Source organism: Leptodactylus fuscus, chromosome 9 (genome assembly GCF_031893055.1).
Source record: "Leptodactylus fuscus isolate aLepFus1 chromosome 9, aLepFus1.hap2, whole genome shotgun sequence".
NCBI lineage: Eukaryota > Metazoa > Chordata > Amphibia > Anura > Leptodactylidae > Leptodactylus > Leptodactylus fuscus.
The window spans coordinates 30,517,133-30,540,499 of record NC_134273.1 but is presented as its reverse complement, the minus strand read 5'-3'; the positions used below and the strand labels follow the sequence as shown (position 1 = coordinate 30,540,499).

The window sequence follows — 23,367 nt, the reverse complement described above, 5'->3', positions numbered from 1 at the left end:
GTGTAGGAAGGGCCGAGAAAGCAAAATCTAGAGTTCTGAACAAGGTCCCGGGATTTCAGCACTGACTATAGTTCACATTCCTTACAAAGTGCAGCACAGTTATGATAAATTTTATACATTAGGTTGGATCCTATTCATCGTCTGCTGATGAGACGCGGATGGTGAAGAGTTAGAGACAGCTTGTTTTCTTCAAGGAAACTTAAAGAATGGTGACAAGTGTAATAAAACATTAAAAGGACCGTATGTAAAAAAAAATAGTAAGAAAAAGGACCTCTAATATAAGACATCTCAGGACGATAAGGGGAACATAAAACCCATGGTCTACAAGACCTTTAGGATCTCGCTTTAGCAGTAGGTATAAACAGGAGGGCAACTTCAGCATCCCCTGTTGTTAGATCCATATACAATCCATATACAAACATATCTAGGCAGATTCTATTTTCATAAGTGCCAACATGTACATTGGCATTTTGGGGTATTTACGTTCTGCTATGTGACCCTTCCAAAACAAATCTTCTAGGGAAGAATGTCTCCAGAGGCCCCATACATGGATGGACGCCTTCATACAAGCTCCATGTACGTGGCTATATGTACGTGGTTCTATGTGTCTTCTCAAACATAGATCGAAGTAATACTTTTCTACAGATTGTGTTTTCTTAATATTGTAATATTTCATACTGTCCCTTTAGCCATATTAATGTGCAGCCTATTGGAAACAGATTGAGGCGAGTTTCCTTATCTCACATTTTTCAAAAAACCTGAGACCAGAAAGGAGACTTGAGACGCAGACTCAGCCGTAGCAAGCGGATCAGTTTTTGAGTCTTTCCTTGCTTTGAGCATAAATGTCAGCACTTGGTCTTATACCGCCCCGTGTAGATTAAACCTTCATGACAGATCCATGGTGACTTTAAACATTTACAGCAAAAGCTTCTACTGTATATTATACATTATATTTACGTAGCCTGTCAGTCCAGCTATATAGTGTTCATGACTAGTCAGGAAAATATACTTTTATGGACTATGTTTCCTACAGCATAGAAGTCAGTCTGTCTATATTACTCTATCTATCTATCTATCTATCTATCTATCTATCTATCTATCTATCTATCTCCTATCTATCTATCTATCTATCTATCTATCTATCTATCTTTATCTATCTATCTATCTATCTATCTATCTATATCTCACTCTATTTCTCACTCTCTCTATCAACTATCCATCCATCCATCCATCATCTATCTCAAATTTATCTACAATATCTATCTATCTATCTATCTATCTATCTATCTATCTATGTATCTATCTATCATCTATCTCACATCTATCTAAAGTATCTATCTATCTATCTATCTATTTAGTATATATCATCTATTTATCTATTTATCATCTATCTATCAATCTGTCAGTTTGTCTGTCCATCCATCCATCCATCCATCCATCCATCCATCCATCCATCCATCCATCTATCATCTATCTCATACCTATCTATCATCTATCTATCTATCTATCTATCTATCTATCTATCTATCTATCTATCTATCTATCTTTTCTTACTTAATCCTGTGTTTATACAGTATTTACTTCACATCCAATAGATCATTTACAACCACTTATTAATTCACCCCATCCAATCTGTAGTGTAAAACAGAGCAGAGACAAAGAAACAGTCTTGAAGACATCTTCCAGACAAATGTATATCAGCATGGCCAGTACATGGAGAATAGAGCTATCTTCTCTAGGCTTTATAGAGGATTCTGGGGAAATCTGATAGATAAGGTCCAGGGGGTCGGACCTCCGCTAATCTGCTATTGATGGCCTATCCTAAGGGTAAATGATCGATATATTTTTCCCAGAAAACCCTCTTAACCTTTTATAAAGTTGGCTATACACTTACAATAGCCTATAGCTATTCCTTCTGACTCCCCATAGACATGCACACTATTCTATTTTGAGAAGAATAAGCCCAGACATACACCTCTAACAGCGGCTAATGAATAAATCTGCCCCTGATATCATCTCTCGGGAGAAAACAAAGAGAGTAATCCTAAGACTAGATCAGCAATATCCAAGCCCCTGAAACCCCTTATATCTGATAGGCAGATGGTTGGGCTTCAGAGTCCCTTTAGACATTTTTTTTAATTAAAAAACCTTTTTAAGCTAATTGGCTTTGGTTTACTTTATAGAGATTGTCCAAAATCTTAAAAAACCCTCCAAACTTTGTAACAAACCCACCCGCCACACTCCTAGGACTTTGATTTACACCAATCCATCTGCAGAATACTCATCGTTGTCACCATCTGAAATAAAGTGACTCGGAATATATTATTGACCCGGCCAAAAATAACAGCTGTTGACTCTTTCTGTCAGCGTTCGCTGCCCTCTCACCTCCCTACAACAGCTCCAGAGAAACTCGGCTAAAGTTACAAAGTTTTCTTAACATGTTGATGCAGATAAGGGGGTTTAAAGGGGACGCGGGCGAGGAAACTGCGAATGTTTAACCCCGCTGCATTAGAATAATCCCTTATTGGTCTTTGGCAGGTTATTTTTGCCTTTCGACTTCTTGTGTATGATACGTCTGCTGCTAAAGTTTACCGTCTGCCATTCCCAGTGAATGTAAACCATGCAAGGACGGGGCTGAAACTGAAGCAGATTTTCATGTCACACTTGCAAACACATGAAACTGACGAACTTTGTCATATTTAATTTTCGGGCAAAGATCCAACGATTTCAGGACTGTAATTGCCAACGGAGGTGAAAAACCTCAGTGTAGTAGAAGAGACTTTGCTGCTGGTTGGCGCTGATCAAAGTTTTGGAAGTGATGGAGGAAATAAAGTTTCCATTCTTTCTGTAGGTAAATTGGGCTAATAATATTTTCGAGCCAAGGTCATTATTTCTTTCTGCGATGCCTGAAGATGTCTATATAATGAATGTGTTCCTGTTGAAGCTGGCAGGGTTCCTTCTTGCTATGGGAACTGTAACGCTGATGGTTTGGAATCCAATCTATACTTGGGAATTAGTGTATTTCAGAGTTCACATCTAACCATACTGACTGCGCAATAATTATCGTAGATTTCTACAGAATGCCTTACAACAACATGATAGGGTCATTTTAATCCACCGCATTTAGACACTATTCAGCTGTTCTGTTGAGGCCATCTGACAGTTCTGCGTTCCGACAAACTACATAATTAACCCTACCGCACAGATCGGGACATTCACTATGGCTGAAACATGGATTTCTTCCTGCACGGGAAACTATTCATTTACTAAAGTGAAAGAAAATTATTTCCGTAGAGCGTTCCACCAGTGTGTGTATATATATATATATATATAGTGTTAGGTGCGGGGATAGGGTTTCCTACTGTCTATGGTATGTACTGTGCCAAAGTTGTGGGAAATAATAATGCCGGATAAGAATGCTTTCAGAAGTACAAGGGTTAATAGTATCTATTTGTCAATTACCAAAATGAAGTAAATGCCATCAATATTTGGTGTGACCTTTGCCCTTTGGAGGACTAGACCTGGAAAGGATGATAGGGCCCCCGCAGAGCCCTGATCTCATCATCCAGTCTGTCTGGGATGATATGAAGAGACAGAAGGATTGGAGAAAGATTGTGCTTAGTTCTTAGAACTGCTGAGATCCTTCAAAAACTGTGTCCAAGTGTACTGAGAAGAATTGGTGGAGCAAAGGGCAAGGGTCATACCAAATATTTAAAGGATTTACAATTATCTTATGCCTTTTTTATATTATGAAATATTTATTTTGTAGCACTTGTTCCTGCCTATAACCTTTGCACAGCACTGTAAATAGTACAATACGGTGACCATTTGAACAGTTCCACACTGAGACCATATGAATAGAATTACTCAATGCCCAGATGAATAATAGTGTCCATATTTATAGTGACGCCCATTGGCTATACAAGACATTGCCTCGGAGTGCCCATGTACTGTATATAGCCCCCTGTGTATAGCCCCATGTATATAGCCCCATACATATAGCCCCATGTTTATAGCCCCATACATATAGTCCCATGTATATAGCCCCATATATATAGCCCCACGTACATAGCCCCACGTACATAGCCCCATACTCATAGCGCCATACATATAGCCCCATACAAATAGCCCCATACTCATAGCGCCATATATATAGCCCCATGTATATAGTCCCATACATATAACCCCATGTATATAGCCCCATGTATATAGCCCCATACTCATAGCGCCATACATATAGCCCCATGTATAGCCCCATACTCATAGCGCCATACATATAGTTCCATGTATAGCCCCATACTCATAGCGCCATATATATAGCCCCATGTATATAGCCCCATACAAATAGCCCCATGTACATAGCCCCATACTCATAGCGCCATATATGTAGCCCCATGTATATAGTCCCATACATATAACCCCATGTATATAGCCCCATGTATGTAGCCCCATACTCCTATCCCCATTCAGTATTCACAGTAGAGCTCATACAGTATTTTTACATTAATTGTCCTTAAAGGGAGTCTGTCCCCAAGGTAAAGTGTATTAAACCAGCAACACAGTTAGATAGCTCATGCTCATCTGAATGTAATCCCTTTTTTCCCCTGAAAACTTGCTGAGATATTAATTCATTGGACAATATGCATATGACCAGTCCAGTGCACTGTTACTCCAAACTGCTATGCCCAACCTGGCTCTAATATGCCCTCCTTCCCTTCTTTAAGTAACCTATGCAGACATCTCACCTGGCCCTGTGATCTCACGTTATACCAGTGTATTAAAGCAGTTTGGAGCAACATATTACACCCGGACTGCTCATTTACATATTGTGAAATAAATTAATATTTCGACACTGGGGGAATGAATCTTCATTGGGAAAAAGTCCTTACTGACCTATCTAACTGTATGCAGTGGCGTAACTACCGCCATAGCAGCAGAGGCAGCTGCTACAGGGCTCGGGACATTGGGGGCCCGGTGACAGCCGCTACCGCTGCTATCATTATACTCGGGGGTATTTTCGACAATAATACTGTGTGCAGGGGCCACTATTGGGGATAATACTGTGTGCAGGAGCCACTATGGGGGATAATACTGTGTGCAGGGGCTATTATGGGGGATAATACTGTGTGCAGAGGCCACTATGGGGCATAATACTGTGTGCAGGGGCCACTATGGGGCATAATACTGTGTGCAGGGGCCACTATTGGGGATAATACTGTGTGAAGGGGCCACTATTGGGGACAATACTGTGTGCAGGAGCCACTATGGGGGATAATACTGTGTGCAGGGGCTATTATGGGGGATAATACTGTGTGCAGGGGCCACTATGGGGCATAATACTGTGTGCAGGGGCCACTATGGGGCATAATACTGTGTGCAGGGGCCACTATGGGGCATAATACTGTGTTCAGGGGCCACTATGGGGTACAATACTATGTGCAGGGGCCACTATGGGGGATAATACTGTGTGCAGGGGCCACTATGGGGGATAATACTGTGTGCAGGGGACACTATGGGGGATAATACTGTGTGCAGGGGACACTATGGGGTATAATACTGTGTGCAGGGGCCACTATGGGGCATAATACTGCGTGCAGGGGCCACTATGGGGCATAATACTGTGTGCAGGGGCCACTATTGGGGATAATACTGTGTGCAGGGGCAACTATGGGGGATAATACTGTGTGAAGGGGCATAATAGAGTGCGCAGGAATGCGTAGGAGGGGTGTCAAAAGTTCGCCACGGGGCCCCACCATTGCTAGTTATGCCACTGACTGTATGTCTTTGTTACTGCAGTTTTGGAAAGTCGCTGCAAAAACCGTAAAGTGAGCATCATTATTGGTCATATTGGACGTTATTATATAGTGTACATATACAGATATAATGGCGTATACAGTGCTACAAAGGCATCATATAGAAGCTTTCACCTCCTTGTCTTTCTCTATGCAGAGCACATGCTAAACCCTGTCTGGCCGAGTGTTTTCATGCTCAGCGCCAGCCTGCAGGGGGCAGCAGGATTGTTCTATCCGCACAGACCTGATGAATGGGAAAACTGTTTTTCTGTTAAACTCATTTAATTGAAGCATCTATAATGTAATGTTTGTCTAACAATTATAAGGGGAAAATATGCACATATATTTCCTAATATAGCCTGCTTTACAATGCTGACCCTCGCACACCCTGCCAGTCCTGTACATAATGAATGCCGTACATTGACCCAAGCAAAGGAAGCTTTTATCTGAGACGAGTGTCAATTGTTTAGACTGGGACTTAATAATGTAATCAGGCGGCAGCGTATTATACATTATACATGGTGCAGCCCTTACAAGCCTGGAGTTATCAGCACATACTATCTCATGACAATGTTTCCAATATCATTAATATTCAGTGTTGTATACGCTCTATAAGTATAACATAACCTGAAGGTCTACTTTGTAATGTCTTCATTAAAGTTCAAGCCGACTTTGATGTCTAGAAGATAAGCAAAAGCTGCCACTTTATAGGAAATGTGAAACGATAATAGTGAAGAGAGAAGGATATCCTAGAAATTTACTTAAAGGGGTTTTTTAAACCTGAAAAAAGAACTCCAAATGGCCTTTAAAGGGAGTCTATCAGATAGACTGATTTGCCTTGTTTGCCTATTAACAGCCATAATGTCAATAAATTGTAATTTACAACAAAAGAGACCGCATTGAACATTGATACCAGAGGAGGGTCAAAGCAATTGCAGTTGTCTGTAGGTTAATCCAGCAAATAGTGTCCACCCCTGGTGCACTTGTAGGCTCATGTGCATATCTATAAAAAGATAGTCATCTCTCAATAGCTTCATCAGTTTGTGGCCACAAAAGTATATTTCTGCTCCTATTAAAGAGAGTCTACCACCATCTAAACCTCTTTAGGTTATATGGCTCGGCCCGGGTGAGTGCAGGATCTTTTCATGGACCCATTCACCTCAAAGCTTGCATTAGGTCCATGAAAATGGTCCTGTAGTCCAATCCATGACAAAATAGGGTATGCTCTATTTTTTCACAAATCATGGGCACCGTATTAGCATTCAACTTGTTTGTCTGAATAGGGTCTTGTGAGAAGTTGTTTTATAATTGGTGATACTCTTTAAGTAACCAAGAGTCAATGGGGTAGGGGAACAGTTAGACCTTCTTAGGTCTCATGTCCAGTGCAGCGAAAAACATATAGGACATGTAAGTAGGGATGGGCCAACCGCATTGGACTAAGCCAGGTTCCACCCGAATAACTCAAATTGTACAGTTTTTAGGTAAACTAAACAATGCGTTGTGGTAAATGATTATAATCTTCATTGTCTTCAGACCCCAGAGTATAATAGCTGGAGGAGCAGAGGAGGTGAAAAACAAAAAAAAAATTTATTCTCCCTTTACCTCTTTTGGACCTTCTCGAGACATCTGGCGTTCCCCTGGTGATATTATGGGCCAAGGGTTACTGCCGAGGTCTATGATTTGCCTGACAGTGACATCATGATGTTCGGCATACCCATGTCACAACTGAGGCCTGATCACAGACCTCAACCGGGAACCCAGGTATCAACAAGGAGAGGCTACTGGATGCTGCAAAAAGGCCCAAAAGAGGTAAGGGAAGGCGAATGTTTTTTTTAATTTTGGGCCTGGGCCTTTCCCTATTATATTCTGGGATATAAAGACACCTTAGAGTATAATAAATTCCCTTTTGGTTCTATCCAAACTTGTTCAACCCAAAATGAATCAGGGATTCGAGCCACCCAATTCTGAAACAAATCTTGGGATGTTCACCCCAACTCATCAAGCTGCTACGTACAAAAGTACTCCGATGACTCTGCAATAGTAGCGCTCATCACAGACAGACGACAGGGAGCACAGAGACTTAAACTGGGATTTTTGGAAAACCAAGGAGATGGTGGTGAACTTTAGTAAGCAGAGATGTGCTTCGAATCTGGTGGACATTCAGGGTACAAGCATTGAGATGGTTAAGACCTATAAATACCAATAGATCACCTGGATCCGCTGCACACAAAGGGCCACAGCATGCTCTACCTGCCCAAGAGGCTGAGGGCCTTTGGTGTCCATGAGGCATTTCTTAGGACCTTTTTCAACTTTGTAGTAGCATCAGCCATCTTCTTAGGAGTGAGTAGCATACCGGCCAGGGACAGAAATAGACTTGACAAGCGTATTAGAAGGGCCAGTTCTGTCCTGGAGAGACCCCTGGACCCAGTACAGGTGGTGGGTGACAGAAGGATACTGTCCGTGGTGAGCTCCATGCTGGAGAATAACTCCCATCCCATGTATGAGACCGTGATAGCACTGGGCAGTACTGTCAGTGACCAACTGCTTCACCCCAAGTGTGAGGAGCTCTATCGGAGATCCTTCCTCCCAACCACAGTCAGGCTGTATAATCAACACCAGGCTAAGTGAAGATCACTCCGCACAGAGAACTAAATGATCCTGAAGTTTTTCTTCTTTCTTATTTGTAATGACTCCTAGTTTCTTTTTTTAAATCTTGTATTCTGAGCTTTGAATGTGGTTTTGTCTTGTACTATTACTGTATTATCCATGCTGCTGTAACACACTAAATCTCCCCATGGTGAGACTATTAAAGGATTATGTTATCTTATATGTGATGCCTATTAAACACATGAGTGGGCTGAGTAAAAAATTAGATCAATATATACTGTCTTGTAATGTATGTAGTAGAGGACAGTAGCCCACAACTGGACATTATCTGTCATCTCAAGGCCATTGAAGTCAGTTTAAATGAGCCTCCTGAGACACTTACTGGCCATGGCAAGAGCACTTATCCCTAAACACTAGCGTAGTTCTCAGTGTCCATCTATTATAGAATGGATACAGGAACTTAACTTTATCCATAAAATGGACATGTTAGGCTTGGAGGACTCCTCAGACCCCACCGTTTTATTTTGGTTCCTAGCAGTTTTGGATTATATTTTAGAGTCAGCCAACTTTAAAATCTAATATCCTAGGGTGTTAGTGTATCACTCTTATGTACTGTTACTCCTCCTTTTCTCTCCACCCCTCCTTTCTATCCTTCCTGTTCCTCCAATTTCCACTCTCCCTCCCCCCCTTATTGCTTCTCATCTGCTCGTCCTCCTCTTTTTTGTTATCAAGTATTGGAGGAAAATTACCCCAAGAAAAAGAAGCAGGGAAACAAATGTGTTTCGGGACGTAGCCCTTTCTCAAGAAGTCAATAAGTGACTAATTTATAGTAAAAAACAGGCGGTAGACCCGTCCACAGGGTCAAAACATCAAAAACAGTGAGCACTCAACTATTTATTTGTATATGTGTAAGGTACAATATCACACTACTGGCGCTTGGCACTGTCTCTTTTTGTTTTTCACGGTATTTGGATGGATTCCCTACCCTCCTTTTTGCTGGTCCCCAGTCTTATTTCCTTAGATAGGTACTTGGGTTTGTTCCATTGTAACCATTTGTGGTCTCCTACCATGGGTTGGAACAAGACCTGCTCCACATTTGTGACTTGGGGCTCCTTCTTTTCCTCCATAATATCATATCCTATTATTTCTTGTACCCTTCCATTGCCACGATGCCTTTAAACTAGTTTGTTTGTTTCAATCCTGATGTGTATACTGTCTGGTTCTCTGCTATACTCTGTTTTGTGTTCCAACCAGTAAGCCAACCCCTTTAATATTATGCAAAACGGAAACATAATTTCCATGAGCTTAGTTCCTTCATTCATAAAGCAGTGAGTAGTAAACTATGAATGGTCGCTGACTTCGGGAGGAGGTGAGCCCCATCAGTAACACCAGTCATTGCTTTACCAGTAAAAAAAAAAAAAAAAAAAATCAGCATGAATTCCAATTTAATAATTATCTATTCTTGGCCCCATTCAGAAGACGTGTCATGTGAAGTCACATCTGCTCTTCTTCATAATAAAGTAATTTGGACAACTTATAAGAATGTGGTTTGGTCTTTTGAGCAAATAAGATTTTTGAGGTTAAAGAGGTTTACACAATAACGGGATACGATGCAGAATTAGGGTACAATGGACTGTCAGTACCGTTGCGTTAAAGGGAATGTATGGTCAGAAAATGACATGTTGTAGAAATGTGGATCTCATTATAAAAATAAATCTTGAAATATTACAGTGTTCACACTAATGCTAGAGCAGTCACAATGGGCTGCTGCTTATCTGTAGGTTACTTGTCAGCTTTACTGTTTAGACTGGAACAGAGGGGTTAAGTCACAGTATCTATATAAGATAGAAAATAATTTGCTGACCAGGGGTCTGACCCCTGAGACCACCACTGAAGCTATGAACAGAATTTTTTACTCCTGCTGTGAATGCAGCTGAACCCCCTGGTGGACAGAGACACATCCTCGCTAAAATACACTCTATTGGGAGCCCTAGAGATATCTGAGTAGCTGAGTGCTGTACTTTGGCTATTTTGAGCCCTTCCATTGAAGTGAACGTTAGTGTGTGTGGGGGGGGTGTCTCTATCCATTAGGGGGTTGGGACACTTTTCCCATGGCTTCCATTGCTGTGGGTGTATAACCCCTGTTCTTATGACTGGTGGGAGTTTTAATAGACCCCTACAGATCAACAATTTATCTTCTATTCTATGCGGTATATTTATTGATGATAATTCTTTTAAGATACCTGAGGTCTAAATGTGAAAGGATGGTAGCGCTATACACTGTACACACAGATGAAGCTCTATATCCTACAGTCTGGATACTCCCTCCTGGGGGTCCAGCTATCTGTGATATTCCTTGTCAAATCAATCCTTCTTGGTACATAAGTATTGTCTACATACTTATCAATGCCACTTAATACCATACAGGTTGGTTCTTTTGATGGTGCTGTGACTTCCTCCTGTGCTAGAGGTAGAGAGAGCTGCTTCCATTTAGAGAGAGAGTTGGCCAAAAGACTGCAGAAACATTAAATTTCCAGCACTTTGTGGATATTTTGTCATTGTGTCTCCTCTGATAAAGTTTTGCTGAGACATTATATTCTTTTCCCCATGTGTGAAAGGTATTATTATTTGTTTTTTTCCAGTTCTTCCTGTGCTGTTGGGACTCTGAATAGCCTATAACAGTGAATACTGTATGAGCCGTAAAACATTATTAATCTCCATAATATGTTATGGTTGCAAAAACACCAAAGATATAAAAACATAAAAAGGTATAAAAACATATAAGTTCATTTTCATCTATTTGGATGTTTTAACCCCCGCTGTTAGTTGGCATTTCAATATGATGTTATTGGGAAGAGTTTATGAAGCGGTCTACAGTGGTTAGCTGTGCATAGATATTAAATAATAAATTTGCCGAGAGAGTTATAGTCATTCTGTTCAGCTTTTACTGACTTTGGATGGAATTCACATTCAGGCTTCCAGGGTATATCTCAGATTGGTTTATATTCAAAAGTAAAAAAAAATCCAGTAAAACTTGTTAGCGCTTATGGAAAAATACAGAAAAAAAAAAAAGGTGGTGGTTTTCTCATTGTGCCGCCACAGTATGCCCTGGCTACGAAGACAAAAGTAACAAAATATAATAAGAAGTAACGTACAACTGAGTTGAGCACAGACATTAAAATAACACAGTATAATTATAAAGCGTCCAACGTTGCGGGATGATCCTTGCTTAGAAGTCGGGTCTGGTTTCATCCCTGGAGGCTCAGGTTCAAGTAAATCCAAGCTTAGGTTAATGCAATATGAATTTGTTGGTCAAGTTAAACCATAAGCGGACATGTGCCTACATTGGAAAAACACTACATTGTTTGGCCCCTAATCGCATGTTTATGCAAGGCCAAAGCTCAAACATCAAGGGTATTGAAGGTCACGTAGATGTTGGGTTTGGAATCCGCTCCAAAATGACTGCGTAAGTCATATACGGTTACAAATGAAGAAAAAATATTTCTTAAAATAATAGACCCTATTAATATCTGACCATTAATAGAGACGGAGGGAGACATCCTGCATACAGTACTCGGATTCATTAGACACTAGTTTGATAAGGACGCCGTGAAATGCGTTGTCTACCAGACATCAATTACCAATGTACGCCGAGCCTCGGAGAATATCTGAAATATATTATCTCTGAACATGCTATTATTATAATTTTATGGTTACAGTCAACAAAAACCTTTCAAAACGGAGAACTGGTTTGTGTCAAGAATTGGCTGAATGTACGAAAGTATCTTTTTTTTTTTTTTTTTTTTTTTTTTTAATTGAGCCGTTCTGATTTATTTATAACACTGTGAGGTATTTCAGTTTATGAAATTGCCTTAAAAATGGGAATTATTTTTCCTTCCCTTGAATGGCCTCTTCTCACCCACATAGAAATCCACAAAACCACATATACTACAGTTCAGTGATGTAAGTTTGGCTCAATTGTAGCTGGGTACTTTTCTATAATGTTGTACAGTTCCTCGGAATGTGCCATAAGTCTTATATTCAGTACAGCAAGATGTTAGATTTGGTCAGATTTTATGTATTTATATATTGTGTGTTAAAAAAAATTAACTGTTGCGGAATTAGGGTGAAGGGCGTTGGCGATACCGGCGCATTTAGGTTATTACATATTTGTCAGGTTTCTAGGATTTTTGCAGACTTTGTAAATTTGATATAGTAACATAGTCACATAGTAAAAAAAAAAAACGGAATGTTACAGATCTCCCCCATGTTCAACAAAGGAAACATACTGTATAAACGTAGAGAGAAAGACAAAATATTGTGCTATTGGTCTGAACAAAGACAGCATATTAAACTATACATATAAACTCATATAGTATCCAGGCACCAAGGGTGGGGCAAGTCTTCTATATGCCCCAAGACATATTATTATAGAACACACCTTTGGTTGTAAAGTATGGCTTAAAGGGATTGTCCAGTTTCAACACAAATGGTAATTGTTTTTATAATGAAAAGTTGTAAAATTTTCCTGTATCATTTCTGTATCAATTCCTCATGCTTTTCTAGATCTCTGCTTGCTGTCATTCATTCTGCTTACTTCCAGGGCATGTAAATTAGTCATGTGATATATAGTCCATGGTCATGTGATTTACACACAGGTGCACAGATCGTTACCAGGCAGATGTCTGATTACTGTGCTGTGACTATAACAAGCTGTGCGCCTGTGTACCCATCACATCACCATGGACTGTATATAACATGACCATGAACTGTATATCACAACTATGAACTGTATATCACATGACCATGGACTGTATATCACATGACTATGAGCTGTATATCACGTGACTATGAGCTGTATATCACATGACTATGACCTGTATATCAGATGATTATGAGCTGTATATCACATGACCATGGGCTATATATCACATGACTATGAGCTGTATATCACATGACTATGAGCTGTATATCACATGACCATGGACTGTATATCACATGACTATGATCTGTATATCATGTGACTATGAGCTGTATATCACATGACCATGGGCTATATATCACATGACTATGACCTGTATATCAGATGATTATGAGCTGTATATCACATTAGCATGGACTGTATATCACATGACTTTGAGCTGCATATCATGTGACTATCAGCTGTATATCACATGACCATGGGCTATATATCACATGACTATGAGCTGTATATCACATGACCATGGACTGTATATCACATGACTATGATCTGTATATCACGTGACTATGGGCTGTATATCACATGAACATGGGCTATAGATCACATGACTATGACCTGTATATCAGATGATTATGAGCTATATATCACATGCCCATGGACTATATATTACATGACTATGAGCTGTATACCACATGACCATGGACTGTATACCACATGACTATGAGCTGTATATCAAATGACTATGAGCTCTATATCACATTACCATGGACTGATATTTGTCCACTGGCAGTAAGCAGAATGAATGTCAGCAAGCAGAGATCTAGAACACTGTGAGGAATTGATACAGAAAGTATTTTACAAAATTGTACAACTTTTCGTAATTTTAACAATAACATTTTCTCCCAATATTTTTCTGAATCTGGACATCTCCTTTAAGTGTTGGCTTCTGCTCATCCCACAGCTGATAGGTCATCCTATATTTTTATATAGTACTGTCTAAATGTTTTAGGTAGTTGTGGAAAATGCTGCAAAGTAAGAATAATTTTAATAAGGGAAGGGTTAATGGTTTATTATTGTCAATTAACAAAATGAACTGAATGAAGAAAACAGAAATGTAAATCCCATCAATATTTGGTGTGACCTTTGCCCTTTGGAGGAGGAGTCCTGGAAGTGATGATCTAGCCCCAACAGATATAGCCCTGAGCTCAACATCATCCAGTCTGTCTGGGATTACATGAAGAAACAGAAGGATTGGAGCAGATCCACAGAAGATCTGGGCTTAGTTCTCCAAGATGGCGGGAACAACCTCCCTACTGAGGTCCTTCAAATACTGTCTTGAATCTAGCATGGATCATGACACTTATACTGTTTCTTGTGACAAGTTTTAAGCCAACAAGCTATTGGATGTATCTCTTCAATGACTTCCTGTCATGTGACTACAACAGGATGTCCATGTAGAGTTAGTTTGCTGATTTTCCAATGCAACACAAAAGCAAGCAATACAGCAGTAAAAAAAAAAAAGGAGAAAAAAATAATTCTGTATAGTAAGAAGGGTCATTTTTTAAAGATAAAAATATCCAACTACATTTTTAAATGACAATACCCCTTTAAATACTCCAGGGTGCACCGGTGATACATGACTAGTATTAGACAATGAAGTAAATGTGTCCTCTGTCCATATATGTGAGAGGTTATTCACGTTTATAAAGGCAGGGTGCACGGATGAATAAACTGAACATGTGAGATTTTAGACATATTTTTATTTACCACAAAATAAACACAAATTCAGCTTGATTCTATATATGGCGTGTACGGCCACGGATAGAGAGATGCTTCATTATTAGTGTTATGAAGACGTTTGTGTACCAAGCAAGCAGGTGTCCGTGCCGATTGATGAATGTGTCCCGGCAGTATGGAGAACATTCATAACCTTAGAAATAAGAATATTTACGGTATATGGAATTTCCTTCTCATGAGTGAACCTTCTATGGATATGCCATTGTATTATAACACTCCTCTTATGTAGAGGATACGTAGTTTCCCCCACAGGCCGCTCTGCCTTGTCCTGTCTATTTAAAGGGAATGTACCACCATTGTTTTTATTAAATATTTTTTTATTAAAACCTTATATATTTACAAATTACTTGTTTAAATACATTTTTTAGGGGATTGTAGATTTTTTTTATTCCAGCTTCTTCTTTGTTTTGTTTACAGAATTTTGTGATATGTTTTACAGTAAAGCAAAAGCCTGGAGCTGATTCCTTGAGATCAGTGGGAGAATTTTCTAGATATGCTCTGTGCTTGGAAGTGGAGTAGATAGGCTGTGTCATCATTAAGGATGGGCGGTCCTCCGAAGATGCGTTTCACCCAAAGTGATCCTCCAGTTTGGTCCAAACTTGTTTGGGTAGAACCAGAAGCGAAATTATTATACTCGGGTCCCTTCAGTAGGCCCAAACAAAAAAACATTTAAACTCATCTGAATATAAATTTTTTTTAAAAATTTTTTTACACCTGCCTTGACGGTACAACAATTAGGGCCCCTTCACACGGCGTAAGCGCTCGGCTCATTGCGAGCCGTACACGCGAGTGCTTCTAAACACTTCCCATTCACATCAATGGGAGCGCGCGTAAAGCCGGCTTTACGAGCGCTTCCATTGAAGTTAATGGGAAGTGTTTAGAAGCGCTCGCGTGTACGGCTCAGAATGAGCCGAGCGCTTGCGCCGTTTGAAGGGGCCCTTATATTATAAAGTCTTAAAAGACCACAGAGTATGATAATTTACCACAAGTTATGTGGAGGAGGACATTTTCATTCGTCCCAAAACAAAACCCAAACTGTTCAGTTTGGCAAAAACAAACAATTTGGAATGTTCGGGATGAATTCGCCAATTCGCCCTACACCAGTCATCATTTGTTATCTTTCGAGCCAAGGGCCAGCAGTGTAATCTGTAGAAGTGTTATCTTCTATTGTAATTCTGTCTTGTCTGCTATGTATATCATATTACCTAATACTTGTCTCATCTTAGGTGACACCTAGACTTGAATACAACTATAACTTGTACAACCCAACTATAACCCTTTGGTTCTTCTCAATGAGAAGCTCCTGATACCAGTTTTACGTATGACTGCCCCACCATCAAAAATTTCAGAATTTTTTGAGCCTTCTTATTTGTACGTTTTCATATCGTTCACGTTATATTTGGAATACCATAAACGGATTTGGTGATGTATATGGGTTTACACAGACCTCAGTATCCAGATCCCTGCTTGGTGTTGGGTTTTGGGCCAATACGAAAGCATTTGGGAATTAAATTTTGAAATATAAAGGGGTTGTCCATCAATCCGAAAAACAACCTTTTCCTGTCCTTTAGTTTGAACCCCCATAGACTCCATTTCTAGGCAGTATATGGTATAATAAACAATCTCCGACTATGTTCTGTGTCTCGATGTCAGCAGGTACATTTGTTTGTGATTTAAATCTGCTTACCAAGTGCCACTTGAGCCTGCCAAACCAATCTAATAAAACGACTGTGAAAGCTCAAAATTTGCAAATTGCGAAACGCAGTGCCAGAAAAATGAGCACAAGAGGATTGCTATCACTTATTCAAATTGAAAAGCCTCCGGGCTGGGATTTTCTTTTTTATTTATTTATTTTCTTAACCTCCTTCATCTAGAATTTGCTTTTGGCTTCTAGAGGGAAACTTGCAGGTGGGGAAGGCAAACATTAATATACAATACTGAATGTAATCAGCTATTATTGCATTGTTTCCTGTTTACTTTCCTAACAATGTTTAGTGTCTGAAGAACTCGCGGGAAGCGGAGAGCCCCCATTCCCAACCAAGAAAATCAAGATTTTTTAAATAAAATTTTTAGAGTTTTTTTTGGTGGGGAAATGTGCAATATACTCCATCAATGTAGGCCACTTTCTTTGTTTAAGGAAACTGCATGATTTTATGAACACCTTCCGTGACTACCACTGGAAAAGGAAACAGGATGTAGAAATGGCTTATGAAACCCTTTTCTGTCATAGAATCCTACAAAATAGTTGTTGACCCATTCATTTTTGTGTGTTTTTTTATTTTTCAGGTCATTTGTAATTCAGCAAATCCCCAGCAGCAATCTCTTCATGGTAGTGGTGGACAATGTCTGCAGCTGTAGCAACGTGGCCCCAATCACTATGGCACCTATAGAAATAAGATATATCCTTTATTACAAGGCCTAGACAATGCTTAAGATCAAACAGAAGATATTATTCTACTTGTAGAAGGAGAAGAGGATTTCTAGTAACCAGGTTTTTAATACAAAGTTCACATCTGCCCCAAGGACTTTTTTCCGACACATTACAGTGGACCCCATTGTATTCAATGGGGTTGGTCGGTCTCTGTGTGTAACCGCTGAGAACCTAGCACTAGCGTGAACCTAACGTTACACTATTCAGTGTAATCTATATGTAACTCATATAGCCCAGCAGTAGTCAATACCTTAAAAACCCAACCTAAGGTTATGTCCGCATGTTGTGGCAGCCTCATAATGGCAAAACCACTCCAGAATATAGCGCATGCGCTTGTTAGTTATTGGTGTGACTTTACCAATAATACCAGTTTTTCCCACAGCACCATGGGGACAGTAACATCATTGATAATGGCTATGCAGTTTGTATGTTAAAAAAGCAGTATGACCATCAAAAATTGTGCAGAGAATTTAAAAAATGATTTGAAAACCCCACATAGTGCTTGTGAGTATGGTTTTATCTACATTTGGCCACTACAATGTGTTTCATGTACCCTTATTGTCCATATTTAACCAGCTTAAGATGACCATAGCTTGATTGGTGAGCTCTATGTATGATTTCCCAGGGGATCCACTCATTTTGCTAATGTCCAGGTCCCATTGGTCTTAGTCATCTCCATTCATTTTGCTATATGTCATTCCTCCAAGTACAGATCACAATACAGATCAATATATGCATCAAATATTCTTTAATTACCTAAATCTGAGTATAACTTTTTTATATCATTTGCTAAATATTTCTCCTTAACTCCACTGTACACAATGAATCCCTCAAATGTGAACGTTTAAAATCACAGAAGATACGAAGGCGACCAGAATCTTGCCATGGATTCCATCCAGAAGTAAGTTGTGAAAGACAGTCATCCTTTTCTTGTCCTTGTAAGGCAAGGGATATTATTTGCCTAGCAGGTTTGCCAATGATTATCATATTCAGATATCAATAAAATTGTGCATTGCCCATGGCTCCATTTCATGTCACCTGTCCCTATTGCTCCACTTAATTTCCCCTGTCCCCATGGCTCCACTTCATGTTCCCATGGCTCCACTTCATATCCCCTGTCCCCATGGCTCCACTTCATTTCCTTTTTCCCCATTGCTTCACTTCATTTCCTGTTTCCTCTGTTCACCATGGCTCTACTTCATGTCCCCTGTCCCAATGGCTCCACTGCATGTCCTCTGTCCCCATGGCTCCACTTCATGTCCCCTGTCCCCATGGCTCCACTTCATGTCCCCTGTCCCCTTGGCTCCACTTCATGTCCCCTGTCCCCTTGGCTCCACTTCATGTCCCCTGTCCCGATGGCTCCACTGCATTTCCTCTGTCCCCTTGGCTCCACTTCATGTCCCCTGTCCCCATGGCTCCACTTCATGTCCCCTGTCCCCTTGGCTCCACTTCATGTCCCCTGTCCCCTTGGCTCCACTTCATGTCCCCTGTCCCCTTGGCTCCACTTCATGTCCCCTGTCCCCTTGGCTCCACTTCATGTCCCCTGTCCCCTTGGCTCCACTTCATGTCCCCTGTCCCCTTGGCTCCACTTCATGTACTCTGTCCCCTTGGCTCCACTTAATGCTGATGGCATTCTTACATATTTGGTTTCCTGATTTTATGCTTTTGGGTGCGACTTTTGTTTTGGAGCCCCAACTAACACACTTTGAAAAAATGATCCACTACATTCAGCCTCTATTCTGCTTTTCTTCTGTATACTGCCTCTGTTCTGCTCATTGTCCACTCACACGCAGACACAAACAGTTCTACGTCTCCATATTCTCCACACCCACAACTCTGTTACCTCCATGTTTCCCCCCTTCCTGTGCCTACACACAACACTGTGGTCCTATGATTTTCTTTCTCTGTTACCTCAGTACTTCCCCTATATCCACAACTCTGTTATTTTTAACTTTTCTCCTTGCATACATCCTTCTCACTCCATGCACTCTACTGCTTTTATGCTCTCCCCACATTCAGCTCCACTTTAACACCACACACATAGATCTGCTACATTCCTATCTCCCACACTCAACCCTGCTAAATCTATACGTCCCCATTCACACTGAATTCTGCTATATCCATTTTCCCATCACACCCAGCACTGCTACACCTACTTTTCACCCCACACACTCAGCTTTGCTTCTTTCATGTTCTTCCTACATGCAGCCATGTACATCTTATAGCATACACAGAGTTATAGTAAATCCTCTGACCCTGCACCTGACTTGTTACATGACTGTGATATTATCAAAGGCCCTTTTGCAGTACCTGCAAAATACTGGCAATTAGTATTCTAGCATTGTGAAAGGCAAGAAATTTCTCATGTGGGTGTGGGTGACATCCACTATGTAAGGTCCAACACTCAGGCCTCCCAGTTGTGGGAAGAGGTTTCAGTGTTCCAGTGAACATGGTGGCCTCTTCATTTTATGCCAAGCATAGCGCCATACAAAGGCTGTGGTTGGTATTGCAACAGAGCCTTGTTCACTTGAATAGGACAAAGCTGCTGCTATACCATATCACCAATGAATGTGACGTCATCGACAGAGGAAGAAGACGCTGTGATGGCCTATTGAAGCAGATTAGCTGACTGGGTGTGAAGGTTGTCCCGGGTGTCAGACCCCATCACAATTACATCACGATGACCTATCCTGACCTATCACTCTTTGTTATGTCAATGTGTATTTTTGTCCACTAGTTCTATCTGACATTTGCATCAGATTACACTAAATACTTGTTGTCCATATTCTTTTTAGGAAAACGCTAGAGAATGTGGCGGAGCTTTTGGCATCTCCTCGCAGCCGATAACAATGCTGCTATCTCTTCTAATGGTCTATATCTCCAGGTGACATTGACTGCATTGACTCCATGGCATGCTACACACCTGGATAAACTGTGAACTGAGATGATTGGTGCAATATAGAAGAGACGAGATGTAGTCTAAACATCAGCATTTCATGACTTTAAACTGTTGGAGAGGAGCAAAAACTCTCCGATATCCGAACAAGATTATTCTTCTAAGTCCGCAAATCATGCCGCTGTGAAAGCCTCATTAACTTATCACACCCCATTACAACCGGACAGCAGACACTGGTGAATTTCATTTTCAGCTTTGCCCCATCCAATTAATTTAAAATGGTGTACTTTTTCAATAAAGTATATTAAAATCATTATTCAATTGCCTGGATTTTTTTCTTTGTTGGACCTTTTGTCTGAACATGTAGCTGAGCAGTGCACTAAAGGACAACCCCACCTTCATGTTATCATCGGACCACATTTGTTTCTTCACGTTGACCTTGGATGAAGTCCTATAAACTGTGGAGTGATAATATTGTATGTGTACGAGAGATTTGTAGACATAGAGCGAAACAATAAACAAGCGTCTCGTAGATAATATAAACTAATAATGCTGGTTCCCATTAAAAAATCCTAAGTGTGGGGTTAGCGAGTAATGCTCAGTGGCTAGAGCTGCCAATAGATTTACTCATGCGATACAGGGGTATCTTAGCTCTGTAAGATGAATGGGATTGAATACCAGCAGGATAAAGGGAAACATTAGCTATTGTCAGGGGCAGTTGCTTAGGGTACATGAGCTGGCTGTGCTTAAAGGGGTTGTCCAGGAAAAATGAAAAATAAATGAAAAAAATCTACCTATCCATAGTGCTTCAGTGTCCCAGACAGCTGTCCAGTCCCACTGTGCCCCAGGATTTCTTCCAATGGAAGTTTTCACGTCATGTGCCAATCAGCGGTCTAAGGAAGGGACCTGCTACATCACATGTGATGTATATGAGAGACGTTTCAGGTCCTTTCCTTAGGCCGCTGATTGGCCTCAGTCAGGTTCAGTGAGGACAAGAACAAGCTCCAGGGCTCCAGTGGTCCAGTGGTCTTGGACACCAGAGCACTGGGACAGGTCAGTATGCTTTTTAAAAAAAAAAAAAAAAAAAAAAAAAAATTCACCTTCCCTGGCCTCTAGGGGAAAAAAAATCTGTATTTCCTGAGCAACTACTTTAAGGGGTCTTGTCACATCAGGCATCCAAGAATTGAGACCACCACAAACCTCAATGGGATTCTCCAGTCAGGTGTGTACACAAGGGGGAGGTTAAATGGTTAAAACTGCCCCCTTACTGACCCTTGCTAACCACCACTCTCCTGAATGATCATTAGCAGCAGAGTGTCGGCTCAATGGTTACCAATATACCTTTCACTGCTGAGCATTTTGGAAACACTCAATGGTTATACGTGGGGCTGAGCAGTAGCAGTAATATGCTGTGTGTGGAGGCTGAGGCAAAAAGGGGACATTACGCTATAAGGGAGCCTTCACACGGAGTTACGCTGCGCTCATTCTGAAAGTAAAAACACGTTCAGAATGAGCGCGTAAAAAGCAGCTCCCATTGACTGGAATGGGAGCCGGCATACGTGCACTCCCCATTGAAATCAATGGGAGGCTTTTTTCCCTATTGCTTTCAATGTATTACGCGTGTAACTCTGTGTGAAGGCTCCCTTAGAGGACGTTTCAGTGTATGGGAGCACTAAGAGGGCATTATACTGTGTTTGGATAGTTTGCGTGCCATGTGCACTGCTCTTCTCCACCTCACATTATCTCCCAAATGCTCTACAGCCCTTTGAACTTCCCCCTCTGAAAATTCCTGAGCAAAGGATTGCAAAGGACTGCTAAATCGATGGCCTCTTCTATCCCATCGATATTATGTTGACGTCTCTTATGTTGTTTTCCAGGTATTGGTATTGCAGCTCACTGTATCTCAGACCAATTTGTGGTGAATAATATTATCTACTGCCTGGATGATATATTTGTCTGCCTTCGATAAATCCCTACTTTAATATATTGGCACTTTCCTTGACTGTGTGCTCTAATACATAAACCCTTACTGATATGATAGTGATGACCCACCCGGTCCAATTTCATAGTCCTAGCTCAGCGTGATGGTTCGGCGGTAAGGAACGCCCACCCCACAGTATAGCGCTATGGACAGACTGTCAGGAACGCCCTTCTGACAGTGAGGAGCTATCGGTAAGGGCACCGTTATCTCTTGGCCCAGGGCACATAACGGGAAAGCCGACAGTGCGCTGAATTCAGCACACTGTCGGCTTTCTAGCTGTATATAACACGCATGTGCCCGAGGACATGAAAGGTCCTCTTTAAAGCATACCTGCCATTATAAATAACTTTACAGAAATGAATAGTACAAGTAATTTTTTAAAAAAGGTTGTAATATCTCTTATTAAGGAAATGTTTTCTCTACTTTTCAGGCAAAATTACCTTCTACCTTCTACATATTAGTCTATGAAGAGGGGAGGGGGAGAGGAGACTGCTAGAAAAGACACTCAGATAATTGCTGCTGCTACAGCCTGATACTCTGTACACAGAATGAGGCAATATATCAATGAACTAGCTGCCAGCAGCCTCTTCCTCCCCTCTCTTCTCCATAGAGGTCTATGTGTAAGGCTGAATAAGGAAATAAATCTTATGTAAACAAGCAGTCAGACAGAAAATAAGGAGCAGGAGAACAGCTTAGTAAGTGGAGATGGAAAGAGATATCTTTAATAAGGTATATTGCATCTTGTAATGTATGCAAAGGAATGTATGTTCCTGCAGGCACAGTTGTTTATCACTGGAGGTGCACTTAAAGGGTAACATAAAAACTTTTACAGTGAAATTCTGGGTGCTGAGTAGAGATGAGATGAGATGTGAAATATTCGAGATTCGATATTTGTTTCGAATAGCCCCTCAATATTCGACTAGTCGAACGAATATCAAACCCTATTATAGTCTGAGGAAAAAATGCTTCGTTTTAGGGGAACCCACTCTTCGACTCAGGAGAGTCACCAAGTCCAGTATGACACCCCAGGAAATGATGCCAACACCCTGGAATGCAACTGGGACAGCAGGGGAAGCATGTCTGGGGGGCATCTAACATGCCCAAGTACCTGTATTACGCCACTATCTCGTCAGGATCCCTGTCAGCTTGCGATATGCGGGA

At 40.8% G+C, this 23,367-nt stretch overlaps 1 protein-coding gene across 2 annotated transcripts in view; it reads left to right on the top strand.

Annotated features, from left to right (window-relative positions):
• The window catches only part of CACNA2D3 (calcium voltage-gated channel auxiliary subunit alpha2delta 3), a 662,271-nt gene extending 641,730 nt beyond the window's left edge, over nt 1-20,541 (top strand). For both annotated transcript variants that reach the window (XM_075287892.1, XM_075287891.1), the window contains 3 exons: nt 17,185-17,298; nt 18,149-18,230; nt 20,125-20,541. In XM_075287892.1, coding sequence (XP_075143993.1) covers nt 17,185-17,298; nt 18,149-18,230; nt 20,125-20,217 — 289 coding nt within the window. In that variant the 3' untranslated portion in view covers nt 20,218-20,541. The remainder of the gene's footprint in view (nt 1-17,184; nt 17,299-18,148; nt 18,231-20,124) is intronic.
• Nucleotides 20,542-23,367: the final 2,826 nt, after the last annotated feature.